This window comes from Perca flavescens, chromosome 8, assembly GCF_004354835.1.
Source record: "Perca flavescens isolate YP-PL-M2 chromosome 8, PFLA_1.0, whole genome shotgun sequence".
Classification (NCBI taxonomy): domain Eukaryota; kingdom Metazoa; phylum Chordata; class Actinopteri; order Perciformes; family Percidae; genus Perca; species Perca flavescens.
The window spans coordinates 29,730,576-29,744,299 of record NC_041338.1 but is presented as its reverse complement, the minus strand read 5'-3'; the positions used below and the strand labels follow the sequence as shown (position 1 = coordinate 29,744,299).

General features: G+C 41.8%; 1 protein-coding gene across 1 annotated transcript in view; it reads right to left on the bottom strand.

Moving 5' to 3' along the window:
* map1ab (microtubule-associated protein 1Ab) overlaps positions 1–13,724 on the bottom strand; it is an 84,852-nt gene that overhangs the window by 10,878 nt on the left and 60,250 nt on the right. Inside the window, 4 exon segments of the mRNA XM_028585248.1 lie at positions 20–4,876; positions 4,979–8,816; positions 9,280–9,417; positions 10,641–10,723. Of these exon segments, the coding sequence (XP_028441049.1) occupies positions 20–4,876; positions 4,979–8,816; positions 9,280–9,417; positions 10,641–10,723 (8,916 nt within the window).

Here is a 13,724-nt window from a genome sequence, read left to right as displayed (position 1 = left end):
TCATATTTAGGTGAGGCACTTTGACTGTGGTGGCTGCTTCTTTCACTCTCTGTGAGGGAAACCGGGCTGTAGTCAACTCTACTAAAGGACAGAGGCTCTTCTTTGTACTGATCATCCAGGAGGAACATGGCTCCTCCAGCCTCTGACTGGCTTGTTCTTCTGTTATCATCAATACCCATATCAGAGGCGTGATCAAAACCTAAAGAAACCTCACTTTCTTCTCTGGAGTCCAAGTCCGAGTCCTTTGGAATAGGCTTTTCATACGGGTCGTACTTGGACGCGCAAAAGGTTTGTTCTTCGTCTGTGAGGCTTTCCTTTTCCAAGGTCATTTTTGCAGCGTCTGATTTTACAACTTCAACGTGGCTGACGTCCTCGGAATCCAACATAAAATACGAACAAGGCTGTGGCAATCCTGGAGAAGCCACCTCTCGCTCTCCTTCCATCTCCCTCTCTGCTTCCTTTTCTGGTTTCTCATGCAGCTTTGTCTTTTCTGTAGCACTGACTCCTGAGCTTGTCTGGGACGGTATTTGTTTCTCTTGTTGTGGTGTTTCCTCAACACTGGACTGGCTCTCAGTGCTCGAGAGCGTAGAGCTCCTGGGTTGACTGTCAGTGCTTGATACTGTTGACAACACAGGCTTTTTCTCAGTTGAGTCTGACATTGGTTCTGCTTTAGCTGCTGGGACATCAGAAGCCATTTCTTGTTTGGGAATAGAGGTTGTCTCCTCCTTTGGTGTGACAATTTCAAAGGAGGGCTCCGGCTTAGCAAGTGGTGCAGCTGTAGTTTCTGTTTTCACAACATCTTTGCCCATTTCAGGTGAAAGCATGGATTCTTCTTTGCTAAACTCTTTGATGTCTTCATCAATAGAGGGCTCCTGCATTGTAAGTATCGGTATGATCACTGTTGTCTGCTCTGAAATAGGGAGTTTAGTTTTGTCACTTGTCTGTGGTTTTTGGGATGAGGCCAGACCTGCAGGCGAGATTTCATGTTCTGAGTCGCTCGGCTTCACTGACAAAGGTCTGGAGCCTGCTCCTCCCATACATATGTCCTCCTCATCTTCATCTTCCCTGTCTTCATCGGAGGACTGAACCACAAATGCAGGTTTGTAATCGGACTCGGATGCCGTTGCTGCATCTCCTAATACTGTCTGTGCAGGTTGTTTAATTGCTTTGTCCAGGTCTTTCTCTTGCAACTCCTCTCGCTCCCATTTCTCCTCCTTGGTTTGGTCTGCATCAGAGGACTCTTTCTCAGTTATCTCATCTGTCTTCTTGTCAGCAACATCCTTTTTTGGAATCATCTTTTCATCCTCTTCTGGTCTTGTCTTTTCATCTTTTGTGTCATCAGTCTCATAGGTGTATTCTTTTTCTTGTTCCTTTTCCATTTTCTGTTCTTTGCTCAGTTCAGCAACATGTGTGTCGTCTTTTTCTTTATCCATCTTTTCGTCTTGACTAACAACCGTTGCATCTTTGTCTTGCTCTTTTTTCTCCTCCTGGATGTGGCTGGGTGAAACAAAAATGTCATCTTTCAGTGGTTTGAGGTCTTCACTTGATGTGGTTACAGAAGTATCTTGCTGCATTTCTGTTGATGTAGCGCCAAACGTTTCCTTCTCTTTCTGAGTTCCAGTAAGCTTATCAGAGGTTTCTTCCTGTATATGCTTGTCACTTACGCCACAAATATCTTCCTTTTTAGTTTTCTCCTCTTCCAAGGTCTGAGACACGGGAAGATCTACATCTTTTATATCATCCTTCTTAGATTCAGACTCAAAAGGATAATCATCTTTCCCTTTTTTCTCATCTTTGGCACTGAATGTTGGAGTGTACATCTCCTTCTCTGTCTCCTGTTTAATGGATTCAGCTTCACGACTGCCCTGTTTAACTTCGACCTCGATGGTTTCAACTTTAGATGACTCTTCCTCTTTCTTGGGCTGCTCAACACTGGCGTCTGTTTCTTTCTCCTTTATTGTTATATCTTTTTCAGTTTCTTTACTCTTTATTTCCTCCAGAATTGGTTTGTGATCAGAGATATCAGACTTCTCCTCAGAACTGTCACCTATTTCCACCTCTTTGTCATCCGTCATGGTTTTGACAGAAGTATCATCCATCTGCTCTTTGCTGGATACAACATCAGAACTCTTTTCTTTCTCTTTTTCCATTTCTTCCTCTTTTACTTTCATTTCTTTATCACAAAAGTCATATTTTGGGATTTCTTTTGCCTCCTCTTTGAATTTTACATCAGATGTAACATCTTTCGACTCTACCTTCGTTTCCTCATCTGCAGGGGTTTTTACACCAGCAGCGCCTTTGCTTTCCTCCTCGGTAGGTTTGATACCAGACATGTCATCCTTAAGTATTACTGTATCTTTTTCTTCCTTGATAGGTTTGATAGCAACACTATGATCTTGAATTGACACTTCTTCAGTGAAAGTTTCCTCCTTATCAACTGCTTTCTCAGTTTCTTCTTCTATCGTTGATTTGACAGCACAAATATCTTCACTGATTTCTTTCTCCTTTTCATCTTGTGCGGTGGGTTTAGCAACAAATCCGTCCTTGGATGTTTGGACAGCAGAAATATCTTCACTCATTATTACATCCTCTTCCTCCATCTTGGCGGGTTGGACAGGAGAAGTGACATCTTTATCTTTATTTGTTTCTTGCCCCTTTTCGTCCTCCATGACCGGTTTGATGGCTTCCTTAAATGTTTCTTTTGCTTCTACCTTGGTTGATGCAGCGTAGAAATCGTCATCTTTACATACTTTAACGTGCTCTTCCTCCACCTTAGTACATTTTATGGCAGCAGTATCATCTTTACTTTCCTCTTCTTCTTTTTCTTCTCCAAGTGTTGGTTTAACAGTAGAAGTATCTTCCCCACTTGGAAGTGGTGGAACTTGTGCGGTGGGTTTAGCAACAAATCCGTCCTTGGATGTTTGGACAGCAGAAATATCTTCGATCATCGTTACATCCTCTTCCTCCATCTTGGTGGGTTGGACAGGAGAAGTGACATCTTTATCTTTCTTTGTTTCTTGTTCCTTTTTGTCCTCCATGACCGGTTTGATGGCTTCCTTAAATGTTTCTTTTGCTTTTACCTTGGTTGATGCGGCATAGAAATCATCATCTTTACAAACTTTAACATGCTCTTCCTCCACCTTGGTACATTTTATGGCAGAAGTATCATCTTTACTTTCCTCTTCTTCTTTTTCTTCTCCAAGTGTTGGTTTAACAGTAGAAGTATCTTCCCCACTTGGAAGTGGTGGAACTTGCGTGGTGGGTTTAGCAACAAATCCGTCCTTGGATGTTTGGACAGCAGAAATATCTTCGCTCATCATTACATCCTCTTCCTCCATCTTGGCGGGTTGGACAGGAGAAGTGACATCTTTATCTTTCTTTGTTTCTTGCCCCTTTTCGTCCTCCATGACCGGTTTGACAGCTTCCTTAAATGTTTCTTTTGCTTCTACCTTGGTTGATGCGGCATAGAAATCGTCATCTTTACATACTTTAACGTGCTCTTCCTCCACCTTAGTACATTTTATGGCAGCAGTATCATCTTTACTTTCCTCTTCTTCTTTTTCTTCTCCAAGTGTTGGTTTAACAGTAGAAGTGTCTTCCCCACTTGGCAGTTTATCCTTTTCCTCTGCCTTGGTAAGTTCTTCTTCTACAGTAGGTATGAAGATGTGAGCATCATCTTTGCTTGTTGTCATATCTTTGTCCTGCTCCTTGGAAAGTTTGGTGTCAGAACTATCATCTGTACTTATCTCTTTCTCTTTCTCTGTGATTTGCTTGGCAGCAGGACTTTCATCTTTACTCACTGTTGCATCCTTTTCCTCTGCCTTGGTAAGTTGTATAGCAGCAGTATCATCTTCTATAGTAGGTATGAAGATGTGAGCATCATCTTTGCTTGTTGTCATATCTTTGTCCTGCTCCTTGGAAAGTTTGGTGTCAGAACTATCATCTGTACTTATCTCTTTCTCTGTCTCTGTGGTTTGCTTGGCAGCAGGACTTTCATCTTTACTCACTGTTGCATCCTTTTCCACCACTGTGGTGAGGCTGATGGGTGAGATAATATCTTTACAAATCTCTTGCCCCTTTTCTTCTTTCATGGTAACAGCAGATGTATCACCCTTGCTAATCATTTCTTCTTTGGTGAGTTTAGCAACAGTGATGTGACCAATGTCTTTCTCCTTTTCCCTCTGCTCATCTGTAAAGGGCTTGGTAGCAAAATCATCTATCTTTTCCATCTCTTTTTCCTCTTTCTTATCCTCGATCACTTTGATATCAAATGTTTCTGTCTCCTTTTTCTTCTCATCTTTAGCAGGCTCACTAATGGGCAAATCATCCTTTGCCTCTTTCTCCATCTCGTCTGTAACATGCTTGATATCTGTGGCGTGGACCTTTTCAATCTCTTTTTCTTCAGTCTTTATAGAGCTAATATCAAAAATATCACCCTTATCTGTCTGTTTCTTTTCCTCCTCTTTCAAAATCTCACCATCAGACACATCATCCTTTTTAACCTCAGTTTCCTTCACCTCACTTTTGGTTTTTAGGTCAAAATCATCTTTCTGCTTCTGCTCATCTTTGATTTGTTTGACCTCAGAAGCAACAATTTCAATCTCTGCTTCTTTAGTTTTTACTTGAGGAGTGTGGTCTTTTTCAGGTTCATCTTTAATGGCTATATCAACAGTGTCAACGTCCTTTGCAATTTGCTCTTCTGTGATGGGTTTTATTTCAGAGGTATCATCCTTTACTGCTGTTTTCTCATCCGTGATGGACATAATGGCAGAAACGTCTTCCTGGATGACGGATTTCTGTTTTTGGTCATCCTTGATTTGTATGACATTAGAGGTGTCGTCCTTTACTTTTTCCTGTTCCGCCTTGACAGTTTTAACTGCAGATTTATCATCATGATCATCGTCATCATCATCTTTCTTTTTATCATCATCATCATCATCATCATCCAGGAAACGACTGTCCCTCTCTGGAAATTTACCTGGAGCAGGCAGTTTAGGATCTTTCTCTTTGAGCTTGTCGTCAACCTCTTCATCACTTTGTCCAGATGAGATGAGGGAATCCCTCACTGACACAGGTGGATGAACTTCAGTTGAAGACGCAGCAACAGCAGGTATCGTTTCTGCCTGTTTGCCATCATCTTTTGGCACTGATGAAGTGTCTTTTTCGGACTCCTTTATGACTGGAACCTCTTTTATGTCCTTCTCAAATGATTCATCCAAAGATGTTGAAACTTCTACTTCATGCTGATCTGCTTTCTGTTTGTCGGCATCTTTTTGTGTTTCTATTTTTGCTTCGTCTTTCTTTTCAGTGTTGTCTTCAGTTGCTGTGACGACATCGAGGAGCTCCTCTGGCTTTTCCAGTTCCATATCAGGGAAGACCTTCATCTTGTCTTCCACTGGTGACTGACGAAGAGGAGAGTGAGCTGCACTCGGTGGTCCAGACTGTGGAGGGGAGGCCATTTTCACAGTGATATCATCCGGACTGAAGCAGCGCTCTTCGCTCTCTGAAGTTACTGAGTCTGATCCAAAAGGTCTAGTAGGCACAACAGATGAAATATCTTTAGGTGCAACAGCATCTTTATTTTCTTCTTCAACTGGTAGGTGGACTGGTTTGGTGGCTTGAATAGAAACCGGAGACACTGAGCCAGCAAGCTTTTTGATATCTGTCTCTTCATCCTGTAATAAATGGGATGAAGCATAGCCCTCTTGAAGTTTTTCAAGTGAAATGTCAACATTAGGAGTTTGGTCGTCTTCCTCCTCTTCTTCTTCCTCCTCTTCCTCACCAGCTTCATGAGCTTTGGCCGGCGTCTTGACTTCTGCAACAGGAAGCTGTAAGTCATCAGACGGAGACTTGGATTGTTTGTCTTCTTCCAAAGAAGGTGGTGAAAGAGTTCCTGCAGAGAGTGGCTGCTCTTTGCCTAGGGTGGCGTCAGGTGGGGTGGACAGGGTAACGTGGCTTTTGGGTGGTTCCTCAGCTGGAGGTGCTGTGACGGACGTCACCGATTGGTCTTCAGCGATAGAAGTAGGGAAGGAGGAAACTTTATCATACTCTGTGATGGATGTTGCAGAGGACACATGCTCCTCTTCTGCCAGAGGAGCGGTAATGATGTTGGTGAACACTGATACCGGCTCCTGCACGCCTGGGATGAAACCTTTCTCGTTCATAGCTTGCATCTCCATCATGCCGTGAACGTTTACAAATGATTCGGTCTGATCTGGAACAGAGACGTCATAGGCCCCGACGTCGTACTGAAGGTGTGGTATCCTCTCCTCTGCCTCCTCGTGAATCTCCTCGTCAGATATGGTCTGTTCCGTCTCAGAGTAGCCGGGGATGGTCTCGTCTTGGATGTAGGAGATGGGTTCGGCTGCAGCGGCTCCTTGAACTACTGAGGTTATGGGAGCCGTGGCCCCTCCAACATGTGACAGGTAGCCCTCCTCTTCTTCCTCTTCCTCTTCTTCTTCAGCTGCAGTCAGAATTTCAGCAGTTTTTCTTTCAGTGAGCATTTCTTCTTCAGCTACATCTTCAGGTTTGATCTCTTCATCTGCTATTACATCTAAATCTTCTACCTCCTCCAGTTCGGCTTTCTCCACCACCTCATTGTCATCCTCCTCGGATGGAATCATTTGTTGATCCTCTTTTGTCACAACTTTAGCTAAGAGATTTTCAGATTTCTCCATTTCTTCTAACTCATGTTTCCTGTCAAGCCCATCGTCCTTCCATTTTGCTTCATCTTCCTCTTCACCTATTCCCATATCTTCTTCCTCCTCCTCTTCTGTTTTCTTTACAGCAGCTGGGGCCTCTTCTTCCTCCTCTTCTTCATCCTCATCCTCATCCTGAGTTGCTGCTCCTTCATCCTCAAACTTTTGAGCCTCTTCCATTTCTCTCTCTTGGGCCAAGTCCTTGTCTTTGTTTTCAACTTCAACTTCCGCTTCTGGGGCTGATTCCTCCATTTCTGGAGACTTTGTGCCAGGTGGAATTTCCGAAATCGTTTCTTGTGCTTCCTGCTTCTCTTGGGTAAGGCTTTGTGCTGTCGGCTCATAACTGTCTGGAGGCTCTGCTGATACAGCTACAACTTCAGCTTTTTTCATATCCACAAATTCCTTGGTGAGGTCTTCGGGGGTTGAGGGAACAGACGTGCCCTCAACAGCTCCATTCTCTATTGGTTCAGGTTGAATAGCTTCAGGTTTTGGCTCCTCTGGCTTCGGCTCAGCAGGCAAAGCCTTTGCTGTTTTGATTTTTCCAGCCTTTGCTTTACTTGACACTTTAGCTTTGTGTAAAGTCTTTCGGACTTCTGGTGTAAACGGTTTCAGGTCAGGCTTTGTAATTTTTCTCAGCTCTGGTTTGGATGTGTCCTTCTTTTTGTCGTCTTTGGACTTAACATCTTTCTTTTCATCTTTTTTAGCGGAGTCATCTTTCTTTACTTTCTTGATCTCTTTCTTTTCCTTGTCCTTTTTCTCATCCATTTTCGACACCCTTTCCTTCGGGTGCTTTTTTAAGGATTTGTCTTTTAGGAGTTTTTTCTTTTCTGGGACATCAGCTTTAGATTTTAGAGTTTTAGTAGGCTTTTTCTCCTCTTTTTTCTCCAATATATTTTCCTTGACAGAGTCACTCTTGACTTCTGTGGCAGTTGACACATCATCTTGTCCTTCAGTTTCCTTCTTTGAAGCCTTTGCAGTGGTCTTCGGGGACGACTTGAGACTCTCTTTGCTGTCTGTTCTTTGTTTTAACTTGGTTTGTTTTATAACAGAGGGAGGTGCTCCAGAGGCAATGTCCTTTTGTGTGGCTACAGGATAGCGCAAGAAGTCAAGGTGCTTTAATTTTTCCAGCCCCTCTAGGATCTTGTTTTGTGGTGCATTCCCAGGGAACAGCACTCTAATGATCTTTTCTGCAGGGTTGGCAGGCAGCCAGACGACTAAGGCTGTAACTGATGTCAGGTAGGGCACAGATATTTCTCCCTCTTTCCCGTTGGGCAGCACAATACCAGTTTTGGCTTTGCTGTTCCCAGCCCACTTCTGCATTAAAAACTGCATCTCTTTACTGTCTTTGACAGGGTTGAGAATATACATGTCTAACCTGCCCACTCCCATCTTGTGGAACAGAGTAATGGGCTCAATGGTGTTGCTCACCACTCGAAAGACAGGCTCCGGTTTGATTCCTAGTTTGTTAAGGTACTGCAAAGTCAGGGAGGCCTCTTCGATGCTGCGTTTCACTTTAAGATTAGATTCTGGCATACGGAGCTTCTCTGGCACGTTGAAGAATACCACACCTAGTTCAGGGGAGATCAGGTTCTTCATCCAGTCGCTATAGTTGGTGGAGTCTTGAGACTGCTCCTCCTCCTGTTCTGCTATCTTCCTCTGAAGCAGCCCATTGATACCTGGGAGATTGTCAGCGCCGATGTGTGTGAGTAGAATCGAGTCAATGCGGTCCAAGTGACGGACCAGCTTCCAAAAGCATGATTTTCGTTCAGAGCCTCCATCCACTAAAATGTTGAAGCCATTCACAGCAAAGAGCGCAGAGTCTCCTCGTCCGCCGGGAAAGATGTAGCAACATGGCTTGGACAGTTTTAGGAAGCCACCGGATGTGGGTTGCTCCAAGAGGTCAAAAGGTGAAGGGACGTCGACCGTCTCAGAGATGTACTCTGTGAACTCGGTGACGCCCTCCATCTTGGGAAGAACAGACTCAGGGTTTAGTTTGTATTCCAGAAACTCCCGCAGGGTCTGCTGCTGTCCCAGGGAGCTCCAGCCCACCTCCCCGCGGCAGGACACAGTAAGTGTAGCCTGCTGCTTGGGGACTGTTGTGCCCAGTAATTCACTGACCTGCAGGAGGAACACACCCAGACACATCTGTCAGTGATAAAAGCACCTGTGTGTGTAAAGACGTGAAAAAAATAGAAAGAAATAAAATAGTAGACAATCTGTGTGTCAAGGGTATGTTTTAAATATATATCTTTTAGAACAAAATTATCAATTTAACTGGAAGGTGAGAAAGTTGAGGCCTGAAAACTCTCTTTTGCTGTCAATGTTTGTGCAAAAAACCTTATTTCTGCAAACATTGAGTTCTCTGTGGATTTCTGGCCACATTAGGTTTTTATTTTTTTATACAATAAATAATAAATAAATAAATCCAATAAATATATTCCTTAAAATGTATCAATGCATGTACAGTACCTTTCCTTTCATATTCAACCATTTTAAAACACTGAAAAGCATTCATGAATGTACAGTATACATTTTTCATCGGATTGTTGCTAATTGTTAGAGGACAGTAGATTTGACTCACCCCAGGATCAGCAAAGACACGTGAAAAGGTCTTGTAGGTGAAAACCCCAGTTTGAAGAAGAAGGCCACCGTGATCTGAGCTCTGTCCACTCAAGACCAGAAGCTTGTGTCCTGCTGAGTCTGTGACGAGAGACTGGATCTGGGACACACACACACAGACACACACACAAAGAGAGAAAGAGAGACAAAGGACAGTTAAAGGTGAGACAACATTGCCAAGATGGAAAGAGAAATGCCTGTGTCACTGGCAAAACATGCACTTTAATTGTGTCAAGGTTAATAAGATTTGGCAATGAGTTCTCTTCAAAAAATACAGAAAAATCTATTATCTTTTTATTATTATATATCCTTAACAGACGTGAAGGAGAGGATATGCTGGGTATCTACTTCTTTTGTACTAACTAATAGCACCTGCAGTTTAAAACAGGCATTGCATGCTTGGCTAGATTTATAAACTTGTTTTCTTTGATAAGATAGATTTAGAGTTAAATCATACTTTTGCCTATTTAAGACTGTATTTATCCTGGCAAAGTTGTAAGAACAAAAGTAGACAAACAGGAATATAAACACATTCTCCAAAGCAAGCCCAACATATTATTTTTGGCTGGGCCCATATAAGTTTGTCACAGTTATACTGGTATTGGCGTATACAGTATGTTGTTGATAAGTGCAAACAAAATGCAGTACAAAAATGGCAAAGTTATGATAATTTAGAAACAGTTTCTCTATTACATCCTTCGTCCACAAGAGAGCACTGACAACTTTATTTTTTAACTGTAAAATGTTCTGCTCAGTCCATATCTTGGAAACCTAACACAATCAACTCACTTTGAAGCAGAATTTGAAGACTGGATGCTGGATCCTTAATGTGGATATTAATATATAAAAGGTGATTTGGACAGCACTCCAATTAATTCTTTTTGTTGCCACACGGACGTTTTGGGGCAGGACGCCCTTCTACAGCGTTTTGCAATCAAACAATGCTATACAGGTGGGCAAATGTTTCTTTAAAATAATTTTAGTGGATACCTAGCAAAATTGTTTATGTTTAAGTATTAATGTAAAAAAAAAAAAAAAAAAAATCAGATTTCTTTTAAACTCTCAAATATTGATATTGGTTGCAAGAATCAAGAATTGGTTGGTTTATAGAAAAAACAATTGTTTTGGTATCATTAGCAAAATTATCATATTAGCAATGGTATTGAACATTTTCAAACAATGCCCAGACTTAGAATAGACAAGCAAATGTTCAAGTCAGAAAGAGGGTACTATTTATTTATTTTTTTAAATATGCCACACCATTTTTATGTAAGTGTACATGCAACCAGCAGGGTTGTGTACCTCAGAATATGTTGCCATTACCTCTGATACTACGGTTTCTTCTGAAGGGTTGACGAGGACTACAGTCTCTAGGACATCACTTCTGTGGTGTAGAGTTCTTTGTCCTGAAGGAGAAGATGGAAAACATTATGTTGTTGAATAACGCACTTAAGCCTAAGATTCTCCATTAAAGCCTGAAGGTTGGACGAGGTAAACAAGTTGACACTCAGCCGTCTGGGCTGAAGACATCCAGCTGGACGACGTCCAGACCCGATAAGGAAAACCTCTTTGAGTTAGGCAGATTTAATATACTGCGTGTTGCATCATATGTGGGACAACCACAGTATAGAGACAGGCACTTGTGCATAAACGCAAGAACAAAAGTTAGAATAGAAAATAGGTCACTGATGTCTGTTGGGTGAAGATTAAAATACTTTAAAAAGCTATGAGGATAACACACACTACGTTGAGTCCAATATTTACCCTTGGTATAAGGTATTAAACCTGATTTTATGTTTTTCTGGACGCAGACAGAAACATATGCCACTTGCAATTTAGTCCTGGTTAAAAGGAGTCTGATTTCTAAATTGCAATACAGAAATATAAATGATTATGTGAATAAAAACACTAATGCATGGAAATCCACACACAAAAAGAAAGAAAGAAAATTGTTAAGTACATTTCCCATACATCCTGATGCATATTCATCGCAATTATAGCAGTACTTAATTCCACTCAGTGGTGATGTTAAGCTTTTTTAATTCCCCTTTGTTTTAGCACAGATGCAGGCTCTTATATTAGAGAGGTCTAATAATAGGGGGATCTCAGTGACTACACCATCCACCGGGATCTTCAGTGCATCCCCTGAGCTTGCGGTGCTTCGCCATCTTTTAAGGATCTGCGCTGTCAACATGTTTTTTTCCGTAAAAAACTTCTAAAGTGGGCGCCTAGGTAGCTCACCTGGTAGAGCAGTATAGTATAGAGGTTAACTCCTCGACGCAGCAGCTGCAGGTTTGACTCCGCCTTGCGGCCCTTTGCTGCATGTCAATCCCCCGCTCTCTCTCCCCTTTCATGTATTCAGCTGTCCTATATAAATAAAGGCCTAAAATGCCCAAAAAAATATCTTAAAAAGAAAAGAAAAATATACTCTAAAGTAAATAATTCTCAGCTTCACTTACTGTGATGTAAAAAGGACTGAAACATTATGAAATGATGAAGGATGATTACCCTTAGTGAAGATGAACAAGAGTTTGAATGCAATTGATAAGAAAAGTAATTTCATACATTTGAGAAGCTAGCATTCTACAGCTTCTATATCAAGAAGGTAATCAGCACAGGACTTAAAAGTCTAGACCATCTGTGAGTCAGAGCAAGAAGCACCTAATAAGTAGCTGTAATATTACAGATGATAATCAGCCATATTATCTGCTTTCAGCCCATGATTGTATTTTATGCTTTCCTTTTCTTCATCGAACTAAATGGCATTAACATTATAACATTGATGAAAAACATGAGCTGAATTGAATCGTTTTATATTCAACCACATTTTCCTCTTATCTAGCAAATAGTTATCCGTGACATTTTCATATGAGCAAACTAAAGTCAGATCCTGAAAACGTTTACTCGGCTGTTCTAGTGGCTCTTTTTTGGCAACTTATCCAGCCTTTAGCAAAAGTTGCATTTCAACAGCAACAACAGTGGTTTACAGTGAATAAATACAAATTAAAAGAAAAAGCTAATCGATATTAATCTTTAGCTTATTATTATTATTCTATTGTAAATGTCTTTTCTCAGGTCTACACAGAAAAGCTCCTAGGCAACTATAGCTTGTTCAAAATGTAGCTGCCAAACTTTTAACTGTGAGGCTGCATTTAGGCCCATTGGAGCTTTGAGGTAAATGCTAACATCACCATGCTACCATGCTGATGTTTAGCAGGTATACGGTATATGGTAACATTTACCATGTTATTCATTCCTTCGCCACTGTCGCACCAAATGATTACTCTTGGGGGAATCGTTGGGTCTCTAGAAATTATAGAGTGTGGTCTAGATCTACTCTATCTGTAAAGTGTCTTGAGATAATGTCTGTTATGATTTGACACTATAAGTAAAACTGAATTGAAACTGAATTGAACAGTTATTAAAAAAAAACATTCAGAGAGCATCCCGGAAAACAAACTAGAGGATGTGGCTCCCTCTGTTGATGTTACCATAGCAACACACTAATGGCCATATGTTTTTTTCCCCCTGCAGACACACTGCAGTTACCATCATTAATGTGAGATAGAAAACAATGATTTTTTTTTTTACTCAGCTGACCCCTGCATGGAGTGGGCGAGGAGGTTGATGGACAGAAAACAATGATTCCCGTCACTGATCAAATAGAAAAAAACATGCTGGTGCAGCGATCAGGAGGAGTTTGAACACTTCAGCAGATCTGCCCACAGACGCGTCCGGTTTCACAGTACGATGACTAAGCTGCGAGGGTGAGCGATGATTTGCAATTTTTTTTTTGCTTTGATACTTCTAACGCTGACAAGAGCAACACACAACAACTGAGGCAACCTCGTCGATACAGACATTAGAGACGGCAGCTTCAAGGTATCCATTCGTACATCCACGTTCAGAAGAAAGAAGCCCAGAGAGACGGAGCGTCCTTTTGACCTCCTGATGTGCTTTCCTTGGGTGAAATAGAGGAGAAGCGACTGCATTAGCTGCCGTTGATGGCTGCCCTGCAGGGTGACGGCTCGCTGACACTGCGGACTGGTACAACATGATACTAATACAACAAAGACACTCTAAGTCAGTCTGAAATGCTGCCGTTTCCCCCCTGGGAAGCTGAGAGGACTGTCACTCCCACTGCCGGTTGGCGCTCTCTCAGATCAGGTTCATTTTCACTCCCAAACACAGCAATTGGACGGGAATCTGTGGAGGTGTCATTGGTGCACAAATACTTTAAAAGGTCCTGTAATGCTCAGATTTCAGGATTTTGTTTTCAAATGGTCAAATGAGACCATTGGTGTATGAAGTTTAGAGCTGCAATGATTAGTCAGTATATCGCTCAGTTGATCGGCAGACAATTATTCAGCAATTACTATGATAATTTGGTTACACTTTACTTGAAGG